The 19,265-nt window shown below is 43.7% G+C and overlaps 1 protein-coding gene across 4 annotated transcripts in view; it reads left to right on the top strand.

Annotated features, from left to right (window-relative positions):
* F13A1 (coagulation factor XIII A chain) overlaps window positions 1–14,723 on the top strand; it is an 83,783-nt gene extending 69,060 nt beyond the window's left edge. For all 4 annotated transcript variants that reach the window (XM_054191116.1, XM_054191115.1, XM_054191117.1 and 1 more), the window contains 4 exons: window positions 75–362; window positions 5,285–5,445; window positions 8,472–8,608; window positions 12,473–14,723. In XM_054191116.1, coding sequence (XP_054047091.1) covers window positions 75–362; window positions 5,285–5,445; window positions 8,472–8,608; window positions 12,473–12,617 — 731 coding nt within the window. In that variant the 3' untranslated portion in view covers window positions 12,618–14,723. The remainder of the gene's footprint in view (window positions 1–74; window positions 363–5,284; window positions 5,446–8,471; window positions 8,609–12,472) is intronic.
* The last annotated feature ends 4,542 nt before the right edge of the window (window positions 14,724–19,265 follow it).

Below are 19,265 nucleotides of genomic sequence, written 5' to 3'. Positions count from 1 at the left end.
ACCCTTGGGATCAGTGAGAGGGCTAATGCAGTACCCCTGTTTCTTTTCTAAATTTGATTGTCGTTCATTTCTAGGCTCAGAGGAAGAGAGACTGGCTCTTGAAACTGCTGTGATGTACGGCGTTAAAAAGCAAACTACCCAAGGCACCTCGTATCAGCCACAAACGGATGTTGACATGGAGTTCCAAGCGCAAAAGGCAGTCCTTGGCAGTGACTTTAAAGTCACTATAACTTTCAGGAACAAAAGTCGCAACACCTACACTGCTACTACCTACCTTTCAGGCAACATAGTGTTTTATACAGGAGTCACAAAAAATGAATTCAAGAAGCACACTTTCAGTGCAAAACTGGAACCCTATTCATGTAAGACTTGCATAGTTGTTTTCAAACCTGCTAGCATTTTTTCTCTGTGTCATTAACTGTCCAGTGCCTCTACTTACAGGTAGAGACAATGCTAGTAAGGGTAGGATACTCTATTGGGTATCAGGAGATTCCACTCCGAATTCTGGACCTGCTACCAGTGTCGGTTAGAGCTAAGGCTGTTTTCTTCAGTGTATTGGTCCCTGCATAATGCTCTCTTACACTGAGCTGCATGTCTGGGAACGGAATTTTTCTTACTTAGTACAAAAGAAAGCAAAGGAGTGCAGGTATTAAGTTGCAAGGTATTGTTTTTCATGCCTATGGCCTCTTAGCAGTATCTCAGCAAGCAAAGGAAAAGTTCTGGTTCCCCAGGGTGTCATTTACAGGGACAAAAAGGTGAGTATCTTGTCTTACCCGGTAGAAGCTGACAAGCTCTGAGTGGGTTCAAGGGCACATCTGGCTTTGGAGGACTGGGTGGTTCAGGACTTTGTGTTTACAGTGATCTAAAATGTTTGTGTGTTAACTAGAATGTGCCGCTATAGAGCAGGGGAATTTGTCAGCTGGCAGGCACCCCAAAGGCGAGTTATCTTTACAGATGCAGCATTTGCTTTTCCTAGTGTCCTCTGGAATGCAGTGGGGAGACCCTGCCTCCCTCTTCTTATGAAAAAAGCAGTTCCTGGCAGCCTAGCTCACACGTCTGAGGGCAGGATTTTGCACTGCTCAAAGTAAGGAAGAGGGATGTTCTCTTTTTTTATTTTGGACATAACCAATCTACTTCATGGCAGCCATGTCATCCCCCTTTGGAAATCAGTCAGCAAGTGTTGAGGACCTGCTGTACTCCTAAGTGCTAGGGAGCAGGCTGGTTGTAGTTCCCTGGCTTCTCTAGTGACAAGTGACTGCCAATCACTTGTTCTCCTGACAGGCCTGTGCTCCTGGGTCAGTGCCTCCAGCTTACAAAAGTGAAGAGAACATGCCCTTGTGGAGGCTAAGTCAGAGGATCCTCCACTTGAGTTCCCTACTGAGAGAGTCAGGAGCAATGATTTTGCCTTCTTGACACTGCTACTGGGCAAAAGCAACCTCTGCTGAGTACAGTGGCAGTGGCAAGACTTTGGGAGGCTGAAGGATGGGCCTCTTGATCTAGGTCTGGTGCTGGATCACTGCAACCCTGGCTGACCTCTGAGATTTCTCATCCATCTTGCCTATCTCATCCCAGCTCAAGAGACACTGTAAGCCCTCTCTCCTCAAAGAGGACAGATTTTCACAGAATCACAGAATGACAGGGGTTGGAAGGGACCTCTGGAGATCATCTAGTCCAACCCCCCTGCCACAGCAGGGTCACCTAGAGCAGGTTGCACAGGAACGCGTCCAGGTGGGTTTGGAATGTCTCCAGAGACGGAGACTCCACCACCTCCCTGGGTAGCCTGTTCCAGTGCTCTGCCACCCTCAAAGTAAGGAAGTTCCTCCTCATGTTTAGATGGAACTTCCTATGCTAAAGTTTGTGCCCGTTACCTCTTGTCCTGTCGCTGGGCACCACTGAAAAGAGCCTGGCCCCATCCTCCTGACACCCAACCTTTAAGTATTTATAAGCATTGATAAGATCCCTCCTCAGCCGTCTTTTTTCCAGACTGAAAAGACCCAAGTCCCTCAGCCTTTCTTCATAAGAGAGGTGTTCCAGTCCCCTAATCATCTTGGTAGCCTTTTGCTGTACCCTCTCCAGCAGTTCCCTGTCCTTCTTGAGCCAGGGAGCCCAGAACTGGACACAGTACTCCAGGTGCGGCCTCACCAAGGCAGAGTAGAGGGGGAGGATGACCTTCCTCGACCTGCTGGCCACACTCTTCTTGATGCACCCCAGGATGCCATTGGCCTTCTTGGCCACAAGGGCACATTGCTGGCTCATGGTCATCCTGTTGTCCACCAGGACTCCCAGGTCTCTTTCCACTGAGCTGCCCTCCAGCAGGTCAGCCCCCAACCTGTACTGGTGCATGGGGTTATTCCTCCCCAGGTGCAGCACCCTACACTTGCCCTTGTTGAATTTCATAAGGCTTCTCTCATGAGGTTTCATAACCTTCATAGCCCTCATTTCATAAAGTTTTTTCTCAGTGAGAAGCCCCCATGGAACCACAGTTCCTGCTGTGCCATGAAAAAAAATCCTCTGGTTTCTTCCTCACTTTGAGCATCATCTAAAATTTCACATTTTTATTTGGAGCTGATTAATCTCTGTAAAGTAGAAGTCCACTTACAGGAACCTACAGGTGAAGCTTCTACCTCTGGTCTATAACAAAGCCCTGACAGCTGCTTGCTGGTTCTTTCTAACTCCCCAACTCATTTGCGGGGAGGCTGGAAATGGGCATTGAGTTGTTCCAACACAGCCTATCAAAACACATTGTGGGGGTTTACAGTGGCTTTCATCAGTTACAAAATATTTGATCTGAAATACTGCAAAACTTTTTGAGACTTGGCTAGGTACATTAGAAAAATTAATTTCAACTGCCTGGTCTAAATTCTGTGCAACTTCTTCGATGGGGGAAAATTCAGTCATCTTGTAGGTGATGTGCAAATGCCTGCTACACTTTCCAGTTGTAATTTGTGCTTGGTTCCAGGACATAGGTCTGCTCTTGCATCAAAGGTCTGTGTAAGGTATTACTACCTAAAACACAGCTTCTGCAATGCTCTGAGGCTCATCTAGCTCCTCTCTGCAATAAATGAAATGAATAGACGTTTAAGCATCACTGAGCCTCATAATTCACTTTTTCTAAGTTAAGTAAATGGTTTGTAAAAAAGCTTCTTGAAGCTGTGCTGAAACTCTGAATTTACTGATGGTGAGTGAACATAGACTAGAGAGAGACACCTGACAGAACAGAACATGGATTTTTTTTTGCATGTGTGCCAAACTTAGGTGCCCATCACTGCTTCTGGCCAAGGAGACATGTTTTAAGGTATTACCATCTTTCAAGGCGGAAATTATTACCTTACGTCTGAGCTGCAGTCATCGACTCGTGGAGCTTTTTGTCCCACAAGAGGACAAAAACCCCTCAGAAGTTACTACATCTCTGAGGGTGATTCATAAGTCTTGAGCATGAATTCTTTCGCCTTTGCCTTGGAAAGGAGTACACTACACACGTGATCAGGAACAGTGTCTGAGCAGATGGGCAGTGTGAAGGGAGGCAGCATGATCATTTGCAACTGTGTGAGAATGCTCTGTTAGGGGCGTGATGGTTGGATACCTTCTGAGACACTCAGGCAGAATTTGTAGGCTTCGTTGATGGCAAGGAGTGTATATATATCTGGAGGTAACAAAAAATTACAATATAATAAAGATGTGTAAGAGGCATTCTTCCAGCTCATGCTACTGAAAGAATGAAGCAAACTAAGTTTTCGAACAGGAAGTGAATGCATGATTTTCAGAATAATGATTAAAGGAATTGTGTGGGTTGAAAACATCTTTGAGGATTTGAATAGCTTAAACTTTCCAGTGCCTTCAAAGGTGCTCTTACATCTACTCGGTTATATTTAGTTTTCTTTTTTTTTTTTTTTTTTGCAAGGCTGTAAGGCAGCTTGGTGTTGTGTCTCCCTTGACTTTCTGAAGGGCAGTAAGTGGTACTGGTAACTTACCAGCACAGCCAGTGCTAAAGAAATGGAAGTGTATTTTCCTTTTTTTTCCCTGTGGTGATTAAATTTAAACAGAAAAGTTCATCTTTCCTTCCACTGTAAAGTAAATTTCTCTTTGACTGTAACTATTTATTTATTTACTTTCTTTACACAGATGAGAAATACCTTGCCTGATTTATAAATTACAGTTTGGGGCATTATGGGAAATTCTTTTACAAGAGATACAGAGGGAGAGGGAGGGAGGGGGAACACATCAAGTAAATTTAAGGCTGGCCTGGTAAATCCAGGTCAGGTGGTCACCAAGGGAATAGCTTTGAAACCAAATCAAGGAACTGGTTTTGATGTGAGCGGATCAAAAGAGTGAAAAGGGGTGAATGTCATTTACCCAACTGAGTTCAGTTATCTCAGTGTGTACAGTGTATGTCACAAATACAGTACAAATAATGGACAACAGTAATAATCATAGTTAACAGATGGGAGGTCTTGATATGTTTATTAGGGTTATAATGAATGTTTATAGAGGCAAGAACTCCAGATCTGTATATTCTGCCCAGTCACTTAGTTAGCAGGTCTGCTTCTCTGCATCACGTTCTCACACCATTGTTGGCCTGGGAATTGCAGTTCAATATGGTTAAAATTAATGATTCCCTGCATCTCAACCATCTAGCTCAGTTCTTTCCAATAAATATCGTCAGGGAGCACGTGAAAGTTCTCTGAAGGGCGTGCCGGTGGCAGGATGACCTTCTTGCTAAATTTTGCAGGCAAGTTCAGTGTAGGACAAAGGCAGATATCCAGACATGTCCTGGAGAGCTGGTGGTCTCCTAGGTAGCCTGCATGGACTTGCAACCCCCAGTGGCTGCTCTGGTGGCATCCCTGGTGGCAACCCTCTGCCAGGAAGAGGGGCAGAGAAAGAGCAGGAATAAAGTGAAAGAGCAAATGTTTACAGGGCTGACACTCAATAGCTGGTTTGGACCTTTGTGCCCAGTAGCTATTTCTTGCCGGTCTTGCTTCTCACTTATTTTGTGGTAGTGCCTAGAAACCTTTAACAGTGACCTGGGCCCTGGGTAGAGGCTGTGCACAAACCCAGCCCTTGCCCTAGGGAGCTCACAGGCTAAAAGAAAAGAGGGCAAGACAAGACAGGGAACAGTGAGGTAAAGAAATTAAGATGGTTTGGGCAAAAAAATCGAAGTAATTCTTTGGTGGTGGGCCACCTTTTTTCCAAGGCACTTAGGTACCTGGCAGTGGCCATGATGGGAGGAGCAATTATCCATTAGATTGCTTCAGATGCCTTTTTTCTTTCCTGTTTCTCTCTTCAGCTAGTGCTTTCGATGTTGTGATCAAATCAAGCGAGTACCTGAGTGACCTGCTGGACCAAGCCTCCTTTCATTTCTTTGTGACGGCGCGGATCAATGAAACAGGGAAGATTCTGGCCACACAGAAGGCAACAGTCCTGGAAATTCCCTCCCTGAGGATCAAGGTAGCTCAGGGCTAGGGTGGAGGGGAGCAACCACAATGCTGCACATGGGCTATTCTCTACAGGGCTGTCCTATTGACTTCTGGGATGGGTGTGTGTGTTGTGGGTGTGTGTGCATGTTAGACCTTCAGGCTAACATGGGCCTTATAAAGCAGCAGCTGGCTGGAGCGTACAAGGGTGTATAGGTATGTTGTAGATTGTACCGAGTATTCCTACATTGAAGTCTGAGGCTGACAGCATCACTGGTAGTAGAGAGCTGAAGCCATCACAGTGGAGGAAGGAAGGAAGGAAAAAGATCTGAGAAAAGCTGGAGGAACTCAAAGGGTAAGAGAGACTACTCACTCAAGTCACTCAAGTCTTTAAACTACTTCAGAAGTCTATTACATTTAAAGCAACACAGCACAGAGGCCTCTTGCTGAAGAAGGAAGGACACTGCTGTGAATTTGCTTGGAAAGCTCCTGCAGGTGTTGTGGAAAGTTCCTCCTAACTTGGATGGGCAGCATCCATTTGGGACGATGCTTTCAGGATTTCAGTGCTTTACTGCCACTCTGTGAATGCACCGTCAGTGGAGTTTCCTGAAAGTTCAAGGATTTCTGCAGACAGTGGCATGGTACCTATGAAAATGTAGAAGTGTAATGTTTGTGTAGGACAAGGATCCTATGTCATATGGCAAAGGCAGGGCTGAGATTTAGAGATCTCAATTCATAACTGGGCATCCAAATAAATTGCCTCATTTTCAAGTGCTGAGCCTTCATCTGCTTTGCATGATGTCATTTGGATCTGCTTTTTTCCTAATACTAAAAAAAAAAATATCAGAACACCTGTTCAGGAAGCTTTACATGAACATGAATGCAGTTCCCTAAAATTCAGGACCTTGAAAGAAATCTAAGTTTATAGACATTTTCCTCCCTGAATATTTATTTGAACAAATGTTCATGTTTCCATTTAATAATATATGTAGTAATCTTAAGCAGCAGCCTTCTGCAGAAAAAGCTTTTTAAAATATGTAGATCAAAACTACAGTGAAGTTTGCAAAATATTTCATGGTCTGCAGAAATGTCACTATGATCTGATCAGACTATTGGTATTTTCAAGAGAAAGTTTTTTGGTTTACTGAGCATTCTAGAGAGGAGGTAAACAAGACAGATAAAACCTACTTCAAATACCTGTCTTCAATAACCAAATTTTGAAAGTAGAGAGTTCTTTCAATTCGATACTTAAACAGAACATCTTATATAGGATCCCAAATCTCAGCTTCAAAATAGTTTATCCTCCCTGCTCTATGAAGAAAGGATGTTTAGTATATGAGAAAGGCGGTTTTCCAATAACCATGTCTTCTAGCAAAACTGAGTTTGCCTCGTCACTGCTTCTTTGTGATGTGTAAAAATAAGGTGAATTTTTAATAGCTGGATTTTTTTAAGAGTATGTGTGTGTGCGCGTGTGTATATACCTATGTATTTATATAGGAAACTTTACGTTATTGTTTTTTTAAGAAATCTGAAGAAGCTTATCTCCCTAGACTTCTTGTCAGATTTCTCCATTGAATTTGACTGGCAGACTGGAGTACTTAATGTGAGAGTAAGGGAGAAAAATTAAAAACCGTACTTCCTCTCATGTCTTCAGATACACCTTTGATCTTTCTCTGTTGGTCTAAGGAGACTGTCAGAGTTAACAATGTCAGAAATTACACCATATTCTAATTTAGCTTGAGACCAAGTATACAAAAATAAACTCAGCAAATACAGATCGTGGTCTCAGTCACATGTGTGTGAGTTCAGGATGATTTTGTATCCCCCCGTGGAACAGTGGGCAATTGGCAATAAGGGCAATTGAAATAAGGAGGACATTAGACCTCTAATTGGGCTAGGACTTGTGAAAATGTCACCGATAACTTTTTGCAAATGCAGGTGGCCAAATACTGTTGAAAGCTTAGCTGTGAGTACCTCATTCTTTACTCCAGTCAATATATTGGCATTTGGTGCAGAGTGATTCCTTAGACCAGAGTCTTTCCACCTTTTTGCAACTGTCATATTCCTTAAAAAATTTGCAGTAGGGCTGCAGACCCCAGCATAGCACTTTAAATTTATTGTCAAGATATTTGTTTTTCTTAGCTACCATTCTCAAGGCCCTTTAAAGTAGTCCGTGGACCAGCTGGGATCTGTCAGCCATAAGTGGAAACCCCTTGCCTGAGCCTTTTATATTCTGCGAGAAATGTTGTGTTTCTAGGGGGGCGGGGGGAAGAAAAAAAAATCCCCATGCACGTAGTCTTTCTTTAAAAACATGTTCGTTTGGAGGTGTTTTCCTGGCAGCTGTACTACCAGCACTGATCTGAAGGGACAGACAGATTCCTTCGGCTGTGTACTGTAATACACGTGGAAATCAATGTGACTGCTGATCATTAGTCTCACAGTTTTATATTTTCCAGTGTAAAATTTATTGCTTTTTTTGCTATGTGAGTGTTTTGGAGAACAGCTGTCTCTCAGGTCTACATCGAGAGCAGGGCTTGAAACCCTTCAGAGCACGGGAGACGGTTGCAAGGCAGGGGGAAGACGGGCACAACACTTTTGGGGAGTGCAAGCAACGTGAGCCGGTGTTCCTACTGTAGTGTAATAAGACCTGCCCTTCTCCTCTGGAGCTTACGTCCCGAGCAGGCCATGCACTTCAGTGCTGGTGGGGAGCCTGGGGAGGGGGGAATCACCTGGGAGAGAGGCCCCCTCAGTTGGGCACTGAGTTCCAGGACTGCGCGGGCAGATTTCTGGTTTCTCTATGGAAATGAGGGCCTGCCTCTTCACCTGCCACGTGGCCTGAGGGAAAATTGCAACAGGTAGGAAAATCTGCAGTGGTGCCTATGGGCTCATCCAACAATTTTCTTCTGACTAGGCTTCCTCTGCCCTACGGTGTTTTGCTGCGTGCTCCATTCCCCCTCCTCTCCTTCCTTGCAACTACTGTGCGTTTAGCCCTACAGATTTCACCGTGGGGCATTTTATTATTATCAGCTTGCGGAGAATTGCTCTTTCCTTGTCTTGCAGACGCAAGGTGCGATGGTAGCTGGTAAAGAAATGTCCGTGACTGTGGAATTCACCAATCCTCTGAAACAAACCCTGGAGAACGTCACGCTCCGCCTCGAGGGACCCGGCGTGCTGAGAACGATGAAAAAGGAGTTCAGGTAGGGAAGAAAGCATGACTAGCTGGGAGTTCGTCCTCTGCTTGCTCACAGGAGGAAGCTCCCAAGAGTCACTTAAGTAATCCAGTGCTGAGTAATTCAATTCAGATGCTCTCTCCTTGCTTTGAAATTCAATACACAGAGGAGATATAGGTCTCAATAGTCAAAAGTCAGGCTGTCCAGAGAGACTGTGAGAGCATTTCATCTGTTCTGGACCAGTGCTGGAGGAAGGGGTAGTGTTTGTGGGTAGGTGCTAATGCAGCCTGGGTTTACTTTTTCACTGTATTACATTATTTTTTGCGCTTGAGAATAGCACCTATGAGCCGCTGTCACAGAAAGATTTATCCTACACATGAAGCGTTTACTGCCACTTGCTCAGTATGTGCAAACCAAGTCCTGTGCTGTTTTTCAAAAGGGGCTTTTCTCCACTCACGTTAATTATGATTATATAAGATGTTCAGGTACTTCAGATGATCTTTGCAAGCTTATGTCAAGACCCAAATGATGGCTGCAGCTGGTGTGTGAGCACACAGCTCCCCTGGTAGCACCACTGCACAGGGCAGCCCTCGCATGGAGGTGTGTAGGGATTAGGGTGCTCCCCAGCCTGAGGAAAAGGAAAGTCCTTCAGCCACCTTCATTATACTCAAGAGTTGCACCTCATGCTGACATGGTGGTACCTGTATGCTAAGCAAGTTGTTTCCTAAACCCTCTTTCCATTTGGGTTCAGTGATATAAGCTCAGCGTTAGCGAGTTCCAGGATATATAACTGGGATTCTTGGAAAATTTTGCAGCCATAGCTTAGTCTTGGGCAGCCAAAGCAATGTTATCTATCATTACCTGAGCTGATGGTCCCCAGGTGTGTGCAAAAGGAGTTTGAAAAATTGCCTGTGCTTCAGCAGCTGCATAAATTGTCAGCATTATCTGCAGCCAGTAGGGGAGGTCTGAGCCCAATTGCACCTGGGCCAGGGATAAAAAGATCAAAACCAGTCTCCAGAGTAGAGCTGGATAGAAAAATGACTGTGAAAGGGCATCATACTGTGTTGCTTTGTGCACGTGGTATGTCACAGATGCTGCTGAACATGACTCAGCGTGGTCCACAGGAGTTAGACAAGTTGCAGCAGGTAGCCCTCATTGCCGCCCAGCCGTGCCAGCCTCCCCTGCTGTTCTGCATCCTTCTCCACCCAAAAGCTGCCCTGGGCTGCTCTCACCTTCAGCGATGCAGAAGTTGTCACGTGCATCAAAGGCACAGAAGTTAGGGAGACAAATGACTCACGGAACAAACGTCATTTTCCTTCAAGTCACCATGTTTTCCCCTTTTCAGTAGTGCCCTTGGCATCGTTTAAAATGGAAACGGATCAGCTTAGTCATTTTAAGATTTAACTTCTCTGAGATGAATGAAGGCCACGGGTTATACACACAGAGGACAGCGCAGGGGGCAGTTGTAGTTTATTTAAATAATAATCACATTTGCCTCCATGCATTCAGAGTGATAAATGGCTCTGGTGTGGTGATGGCTCAGCATACTACGCAGAACCATTCATCACTGAATTCTCTCCCAAGAAAATCAGATTAGGGTGGCTTTACTCCATTTGCAAAGAGAATTAAATCTATTCTAGGCTTTCCCCACCCTTCCACTGCTTCCCTGTCCATCAAGGACTGTCACATATGGAATGTGGCTTTTGCAATTCTTTGTGGGGATGAGACTTTTGACCTCTCTGTATTTTTAAAGTAGCTTTTCTGTGTCACTTGGGTGATTCCATGAAACAGGTATGTGTGATCCAGCTGATTCAACATTATTCTGGTAAGGAAGTGGCTTGGGGGCTTCAGTCTTGACCATTCATGAAGACTATATCTATATGTATAATGATATGTAGCTATTAGGCTCAGACAGATGAGGATCATGACTTATGGAAAAGCCTTTGGCAGCAGAATTCCTACATAGGGCACAGTCTTTGCATGACAAATGAGAATTAACCAGGCAGTGATGGATAGTGTTAAAAGGATTTCAGCCAAGCATGCATTCACACTAGCAGGTAGGTCACTTCGGGTGTTTCTACATGTCAAAGTTCAGCTAGTATTAGCATTTGTAGAGAGAAGCAAGTTGTTCTAGAAGTAGGACAGTAGAGAAACAAGAAAAGATGTGTCTGGTTTGCTGGTGTAGCACATTTCTTGCACATAGACACATATATAAATGTATATATATGCAGAGATAATAGTACTATAAATCAGAGATGGTGGTGCTACCCTCTCTCACTGGGGCACTGTGAAGACATGGTCTGGAAACCTCCATTCTTAGAGAATCTGGCCCCCAAGTGCTCAAGAAAGTAGACCGAACCTTGCTGCACAGCAGACTTTTATAATATCTTCTTCACTTTGCATACAGATAAACCCTTGCAGATTATTCCCATAAACTCTAAATTTAAAAAGGTATTTAACCTTGTGCAGCAACTGAAGTCATTGTTTTATCATGCTACCATTTTAGTGGCTATTTAGTGGAGCAGGCAGGCCAGCTGAGGGGAACAGTATATCTTTCATTAAGAGAAAAGATAAAAAGAGGGAAAACACTTGCTGGAAGCGGTCTACACATGCTCACACCAAAAATGTGATCTTTCTCTGTTTTTTCTTTTCTAAAACTGAGTACATGCCCCAGGGTACCTATGACTGTATATGCAAAATGCAGTGCAGCGCCATGTGGAGATACCTAAGGTAACCTCTATGGAGCTAGAATACCTTTCATTTTAGCAGGGTCAGACTTGGACTGAAACAAAGATTCAGGTGTGAGGATGCCAGGCTTGCTCATTTAGAGCTAATTAATGTTTCTTGTCTTGTCGCAACTTACACTAAGACTGGGCAGTTATTCCTGTCCTGACCCTGGCATAGGACATGGCATCTGAGAGCCAAATCCTACCAGATGAGAATTTGAAACAGTAAAGTTTAGGCTTACTTTACTCTTACTTTATTCAGTTGTTTGCAGAATACCATAGCCATGTCAGATAAGAACATTGGCTAAATTCATAATCCGCTTATTTAATGCTGAGGAAAAAAACCTTCACATACCTCCTGACATCCTCCAATCAATCAATCAATCAATCAATCAATATTAGCCTTCAAAATCTGCACACAGAACATAGTGAAAGCACTGAGAAAACAGAGAAACCTGATACTCAAGGCTCTCTGTGCATTCGAATTGCAGGAAAAATTGGAAATCAAGAGCAGCACAGAATACAGTTTCTTTGTAGTATGAGTTATCAAGAGTTATGCATAATGTAAAACAGTAACTGCTAACAGCAGGACTCGCAAGAACACTTTGACTTATTTGTATGGACGTGAAAAAGTTAACTGAAGTGCCCATTGAGGAGGTCTGCTGATGTTACCACCGTGGGGGGGTGGTACAGAGTAGCAGCTGGCGATGGGCTCAGCAACTCATCCATACTGCATTGGGTTTGCATGGGAATGCCCTGGACACTTCGTAACAAGGACTTATTTAACCATTTAAGGAATCACCAACAGGCTAGAGGGTATAATAAACAGGTAAAATGGAATTACAAAGTAGAAAAAAACGTTAGCTATAAAGAAGATCTTTCTGAAAGTGATTGTGAAAGGAAGTGACAGGAGGCAGAGAAAAACCGATTCATTTTTGAAATTTAAAATTAGCCTGGAGGAAAGGCAAGAAAAGGCTTTGACAGAGTCAGTTCTGTGAGAAATAGAAGATGGAGGGAATAATTTATAGGACATTTATGAGAATGAGTGAAACATAAAAAATTTGAGACCTGTTATATTGTCCACTTTCAGTTTCTCCAGTTGTGGGTGAGGTTGGGAGCATTGGATGACTGATCACAATATTGTTACTTTCCTTTTTCCCTACAGGCAAATCCCAATGAACTCTACCTTGATCTGGGAAGTAAAATGCATCCCAAATCGACCAGGGTTACGAAAGCTGATTGCAAGCCTGAATTGTGATGCTTTGAGGCATGTCTATGGTGAGCTGAACGTCCAGATTCAGAAACCATGAACAAAGGTGCTGCCTTTGTCTCTCATTTAGCTATATTTCAAAATATCACATTAGAAGGGGAAAATATAGAGGTAGAAATCTACTTATTGTTAATTTGGTCATCCTTGTGCTGAACAAAATTTGATAAAGTAATCAGTAACACTGGAGGGAATTTGAAAAAGCACCTGGCTAGCAAATGATTTAAAATTAGATACATGTAATTAAAGGCAATTCTAGGCCATATTATTCCTATAGTTCACTTGTATTTATGATCTTTTGCATTAGTGCTGCAAGGGAATCTGGAAAGCTCCATTCACCAAGTAGCCTGAACTTTAGTTTTAATTAAGGCCTGATATTTCGCTGAAAAGGAGAAAAAAAAGAACCCACTGTTATAAATTCTTAGACTGAATTACTCAACCTTGTGGTAGATCATTCAGGCTGCAATAAAAACAGGTATTTCTAGCTAAAGGGACTGCTTTATCTTATGGTATTATAATTTTCCATTTCATGGAGAGCTCACTTTGCTGGAAGCATCTCTCAGGTTGTGTTATCTTCAGAATATTCCCAGCTCCTTGTTCTCTCTTGCCACTTCCCTACACTTTTTCATTTACTCTTCCACGTGTACAGGCACCCACACATACACTCCTTTATTTCTTGCCCTTATTCCACCCCATATACTGTTGATATGCTGTTCTTCTCCTCTGCATGATGAAAATCCAGAGTTTTTCAAGGCCCTGCTCAGAGTTCGTCATAGCAAACTTGCATTTCCTGGTCACATCTCTCTTGTACGGTGTGGTCTCTCTTCATCCTTTTCTGCCTTTTCTTCTCTCCTGAGCTGACCCTGTAGCCCATTTCCCATGTGTGTGTTGGGGTGTTCCCTGCCCCAGAACAGGGAAGAGAGTCCAGGCTCTGCCAGCTGGTAAACAGGGTGAAGGAGAGAGGAGTAGAGGGGGCAGCATGAGGGTCTTCTCCTGCCAGCCTCACAAGCCTAGCAAATATCCTGCACTGGAGCTGCCACCTGGGGATGAGTCTAGACTAAGCCATGCCTGAAAGTTTCCTGGGAATCACAGCTACTGCAGAATGAAGTCCTGTTACACGAGCAACCCCAGGAAGTTACATGGACAGAAACTCACCTGCAAAAGGAATAAAGATGTATCCTGAGAGTCAAAAACTCCACAAGCTGGATCTGCTTCCTGCCTTTCTTGCGGCATATTCCTCTGCTAGGGGCAGTGGGACCTCCTGAGGCATTGCTCCTCCCCTGAGGACCTTCTGACCCAGAATCTGCTCTGAATCTGTGGTTTCCACGAGTCTTTCATGCAGCGTGCCGCTGTATCCTAAGCCATGTACCCCATCATCCTAGGGCAGTAGGACAGCGTGTGTGTGTGTGCGTGTTCATCTCTCATCTCCCCTGAAATCCTTCTTGGGATCTTTTTCCATGAAGCAAAGATGCACGTGCCACAATCCGCGGCAACTCCTCTCTGCTGGCCACGGTGTGTAAGAGCATGTCCCGTACTAACAGGACAGGTGAGATAACTTAGCTTCCAAAGAAGTTAAAAGAAGCCTCATGCTCATTTAATTCTGGGGCTTTATTTTGCTGTGTATGGCTGTGTCATTTTGTGGTCTCATTAGTGAGAAAGCAACGGAGATGACTTGCCTTCTGATCCTCTTCTTGCCATACATTGCCTCCTGCAAAACATGTGACCAGCTGTTAAAAATAAGCAAGTCCAGGCAGGGGAGAAATGCAGGCTGCTCTTTTGCTGAAGTATGTGGAACAAAGCAAAGATTCACACCACCTCGTATGCTCAATGAGTACCCCTGGATCCTGGAACACTGGGCTTTTGGGGGCTTTCAATTCAGGCATGGGCACACACTCATTTGGTACAGCTTATGTGACTACATTAGAAACTCTGCAATTAAAAGTTTCCCAAGTAAGTCCTCTGGGGTGCTAGGGACTGAACAGTGTGTTGTAAATGCAAGGTGACAATCTCTGTTTAGTAATTAAGCAGTCCTACCGGAGTATACATCATCTAATAAAATTATCAATTTTTTGCTCTTGCATATAAACCTGCTTTCCATTTTTATAACCACAGTATAATAAGAATTTGAAATAAAGCATGTGTGATTGCACTTGTGTCTTGTTTTCTGTATTTTGGTCAATCACTTCTACATAGCAGCACTATAACCACTTGCTGCATCTTAATTGTAAAAGTGAAAAAATTTACTTCTAAGCCATGCTAATAAAGGTGCCGTTTCTGGTGCTAAGGAGAAAACCCTATCTTTATTTAAAAAAAAAAACAAACACAAAATAACCCCAAACAACAAACCAAACAACTATTTACAGGCTCAGTTTAACTACTTGCCTTTCATTTTCTTTCTGTTCTAACAACTGACTACCTAATACATTGGAGAAGATGAAAATTTCCAGAGAACATCGCAGTACCAGCAAAGAGAATCCCCAGATTCCCCTGGAAATTGTTTTAACATGTCAGAGCCCATTAAGTGGCCAGTATGCTCCTAGTGAAACCCACTGCTAAAGTGTGTTTCTCTTAGCTAAATATTTCAAGGCATTTTACTAACAGTCATTAAGCTGAATGTTGTTCACCAGGAGACAGGAAGTATTTTTATTGATAGTTTATAAAGGAGTATATTGGAGCAAAGAGAAGTGACAACTGGGAATAGAGGCCAGGGATGTCAACAGCCCTTGGCATCACCAGCCCACTCACTCTGTACAGTGTTTCTCACAAAAACCTAAGGACAAAACAAGGATGGCTTCTAGGATTTCAGCCACTCGTCACCCTGTGGATGGGCTGTTGCATGAATCATGGGTAAAAAGTGACTGAAGAAGCAGTGAGTGCTGTGATAGCACTATATGCACACATAGGAAATAATCAATAATAAGGTTAGATTGGCAACCTTAGATCTAGAGGATCTTTGAACATGAAAAAAGACGGAGGTCAAACTCTTCATCTGAGGGTCTCTCTTGAGTGGGGTCAGCTTGTGTCCTCAATGCAGCCATCGCATCTCAGACATGGGCTGGGGAGGAAAAAGTCTAAAACCAAACTCCTGTCTCCACAGATCCCGCACTCCAGCAGCTCAGAGAAGACAAGTACAAACAACAGTCTGTGCACTCCTGAAAGCACGCCTCCTTTGTTATCAATGTGTTACATCCAAGCTACAGAGCGGGTTTCTTCAATTCCCATAAATTTGTCAGATTCAAAATCCTGTTATGGGCAAAAGGAAACACATCTTACATGTAAACCTAGGAAGAATATATTGTTAGTCTTATTAAAAATAGTCTAACAAAAAAATTAATATTAGCTGAGATAATTAGGTGATGAAATTATATTCATGCATTTTTCTTACATTGATACTGACACTTATAGTCCAAATTATATCAAGGAAAACTGATACACTTGAACTTTCTAGCATATTCCCTTTTCTCAGCTCTTATATGCACTACTACGCTACCCCTCTTAGTCTTCAGTCTGGGGTGAGGGCATGAGTAACAGCAAGTCATCGGTGTCCTCCAGCAAGCAGAGTCTGACATTAGCATGGAGAGTTTCTTTTCTTCTTTGCTGGGATAAGCACAACTGAAAATTTCATCTTTCTCACTGTATGATCCACCAGAGGTCATTTTTACATGCTTACTAGTACATTCCACATCTTGTTCTTTCTTCATTGGTTCACAACTCCACAGGAGATCCAAATTTGCTATATGTGATGCATTTTACAGATGTTGTGCACTTGTTTGTTCTTCTTTGTTAAATCTAAAATTTTTCTTACCCACCTGCTAAGGTTGCACCATTTGATGTAAGTAATTAACTACTGATGAGCTCTTTGTAGCCTGAGGCCTCCGAGGTCATCCTACACCTGTACCGCCAGGGCCCTTGTTATCATCCCAAGCTACTGATTCTTTACATTGCATTTTATTTTAGGGTCATAAATAGTTCATTCTACACAGAATAACTACCTGCTATTACTGTCTATTAGTTACAAAAAGTACATATAATAGGAAACATTTCACCATGCGATTGGATAAAGCAAAGCAAAAGCAAAAACATAGCCAGTGGTAGACATCAGGTCATTAGATAATTGCTTTTATAGCTAAACAAAGCACAGAAAAAGCTTGACAAGCCCTGATGCCTGTGCTGCTAGCTTATCACCAAGCTGTGACCTTTCACAAGCAATGGCAGCGTCTTATTTGTGAACCAGAATCAGAGAGTGTGCCAAAGCATTGGCTTTTTCTAATGGCTGGTGCTGCCAGTGATAATTTGTTTGAGCTGAAACTAATCAATAAATGCCCTGTCAAGTGGATGACACCCCTGGCCCCCCACCCTTTTTTCCTGATGGGGAGTTATATACTTGTCGTGGTTTTGGCCGTATTGGCCAATCAGAAAGACAGATGCCCCCTCCCCCCCACCTCAGAGAGGAGAGGAAGAGATAAGGAGATTTACAAGTTTAGAATAAAAACTAAACTATTTTAATGAAAATAATAATAAATAAGAAAACAGTAAATAATAATAGAATAAAATAAATTTTTAAAAAAGTATACAATATATACAAAACCATATCCAACTCCCAGGATGATGATCGCGTCACCAGCAGACGCAGGGAAAGTCCCAGACTGGAGTCAGCGATGGACAGGAGCAGAATTCCGGAACTAGAGTCAGGAGTGCTCGGATCGGTATCAAAGGCAGACGAACAGACAGGATCCTCCTCAGACGTCAGCCATTGAAGAAAATGCGAGCCAGAGCAGCCGTGCCCCTTTGATCCCTCAGCTTTTATATTGAGTGTGATGCATATGGGGTGGAATACCCTGTTGGTCAGTTTTGGGTCACCTGTCCCGTCCGCTCCTCCCTGCAGGTGGGACCCCTCTACGCTTCTCCACTTCCGACTCTCTAACGGGGCAAACAGCGAAGTTAGCTGACCTTGGTTGTTATAGCAATAAGTCTAAGCAAGAGCCTCTGTGCATACCGTTCCTTGGTATAATCAGGTCTTATCACTCTGAGAGTGAACAGTTTCTGAACAATATGCTGTTAATTTCAGACTTTAGTCAGTTAGAAGAGGCCCAGCTAAAAAGTAAAATTGCAGATCAGAAAACTGGTTCTGTTTTACCTCAAACCAGGACAATGCTACCCTTTGCTCAGCATGTTGCTTTCATGTTTGCCCTTGTTTTCCATCAGGAGGAGGCTGCTGGTGCTGGCTTCTGAACTTGAGTGATGGTGCAATGGAAGAAGATGAGCAGGCCTGAGGGGGTGGGAAAAGTGTCTGAGCTTGTGCAAACCAAAATTAATAACCCCGTTATGAAAGAGGAAAGTCAAAGTATACTGTGAGTGCTGGGGGAAGGAGAGGGATTGTCCTGTCTAGTGGAGCTGGTGTGGGAGCTGGTACCGAGTGGGGGTGTTACACATACGTTGGAGTAGCATCTGTAATGGAAGGCGGTGCCTGAGAGAAGTTAGGAGGTTTTGACATGTAGATGAGAGGAATTTATTCGCTGCTAAAAGGCGAAGTTGAAAAGGCTGAGTTGAATAATGAAGAAAGAAAACAAGGACTGCATGATAAAGAGGGGAAAACATGGCCAAAATGAGGCAAAGGGAAGATTCCTGGGGGGGAGGTGTGGGGGGTGAAGAGAAAGCTATAAGAGAGGAAAGCCCCAAGGCTGTGTTGACTAATGCAGGGAATCAACAGGAGATACTGGCAGTGGTGGCAGAGGCAGGCCTCCTGTCTGTCACCGGAGCTGGACATGGGCTGGCAGCAGAGGGGTTCTCCCCCTGCACAGGTGGGTCTGTGAGCCTGTGCTGAGGGCTGCGGCCAGGCTCAGGAGCAAGCTTTGTCTGCAAGGCTGGCAAACCTTGGGGAAGGGAAAGTCAAAGGGTGGGCTGGGTACTGGAAACCTGTGCACTGTGAGGCAGTCAGCAGCTATAAACCAACGGCATGGCTGAGTGTGCTCTATGAGGAGATCCAGGCTGGGCTCAGCATTTTCCTTAAGTCACCTGCAGCCCAGCCCAAATGTGGTTGTGTTTATCTATCTGGCCTCCTCAGTATCAATCTGGGAATAAAAGTGACCCCTCATGACTGCTCAGTCAATTCCTGCTCAGGTTTTGGCTCACACGCAGCTCACGCAAGGGCCCGAGGTATGCTGTGAGCTGCAATGCTTGAAGCAGATACAACAGCAGGCAGAGAGCTGAGGCTTTTGTGCTTCCATGTGTGATATGGGGGACACCCACAAGGTGATGGAGGAGGAAGAATGAGTGCTCGCACCATCAACGAGGTAACGATTTTGCTCACAGGTGCATGAATTGCGAGTTATGAACTGGAGAACTTGTGAGTTAGAAATATCATGAATTAAGGCATGAATCAGTGAATTCACAAGTTAGGCTACTCTGCACAAAATAGCCCTTGTTTGAAGTGTTTATTTTCTTTCCTAGTGTGCTCATAAAATAAAGTTTAATTTACAGAGTATGAGGACCTGTAAATTTGAGCGATTCAAATGGATCATAACACCTCTGACAATGAAAAATAGGAAATGTCTAATGAAAACTATAATAGCAATAAGTGGTATTGCAGATGCAGGTAATTCTTTATGCTACAGTAGCCTCCTTATTGGGCACAAATAGAATGTGGTCTCTCTGGTAGCTTTGGTGGCCTTTTCTTTTGTGAGCCTTTGCA

Source organism: Rissa tridactyla, chromosome 2, assembly GCF_028500815.1.
Source record: "Rissa tridactyla isolate bRisTri1 chromosome 2, bRisTri1.patW.cur.20221130, whole genome shotgun sequence".
Classification (NCBI taxonomy): Eukaryota; Metazoa; Chordata; class Aves; order Charadriiformes; family Laridae; genus Rissa; species Rissa tridactyla.
The sequence above is the reverse complement of the archived record's forward strand: the minus strand, read 5'-3'. Positions and strand labels throughout refer to the sequence as shown.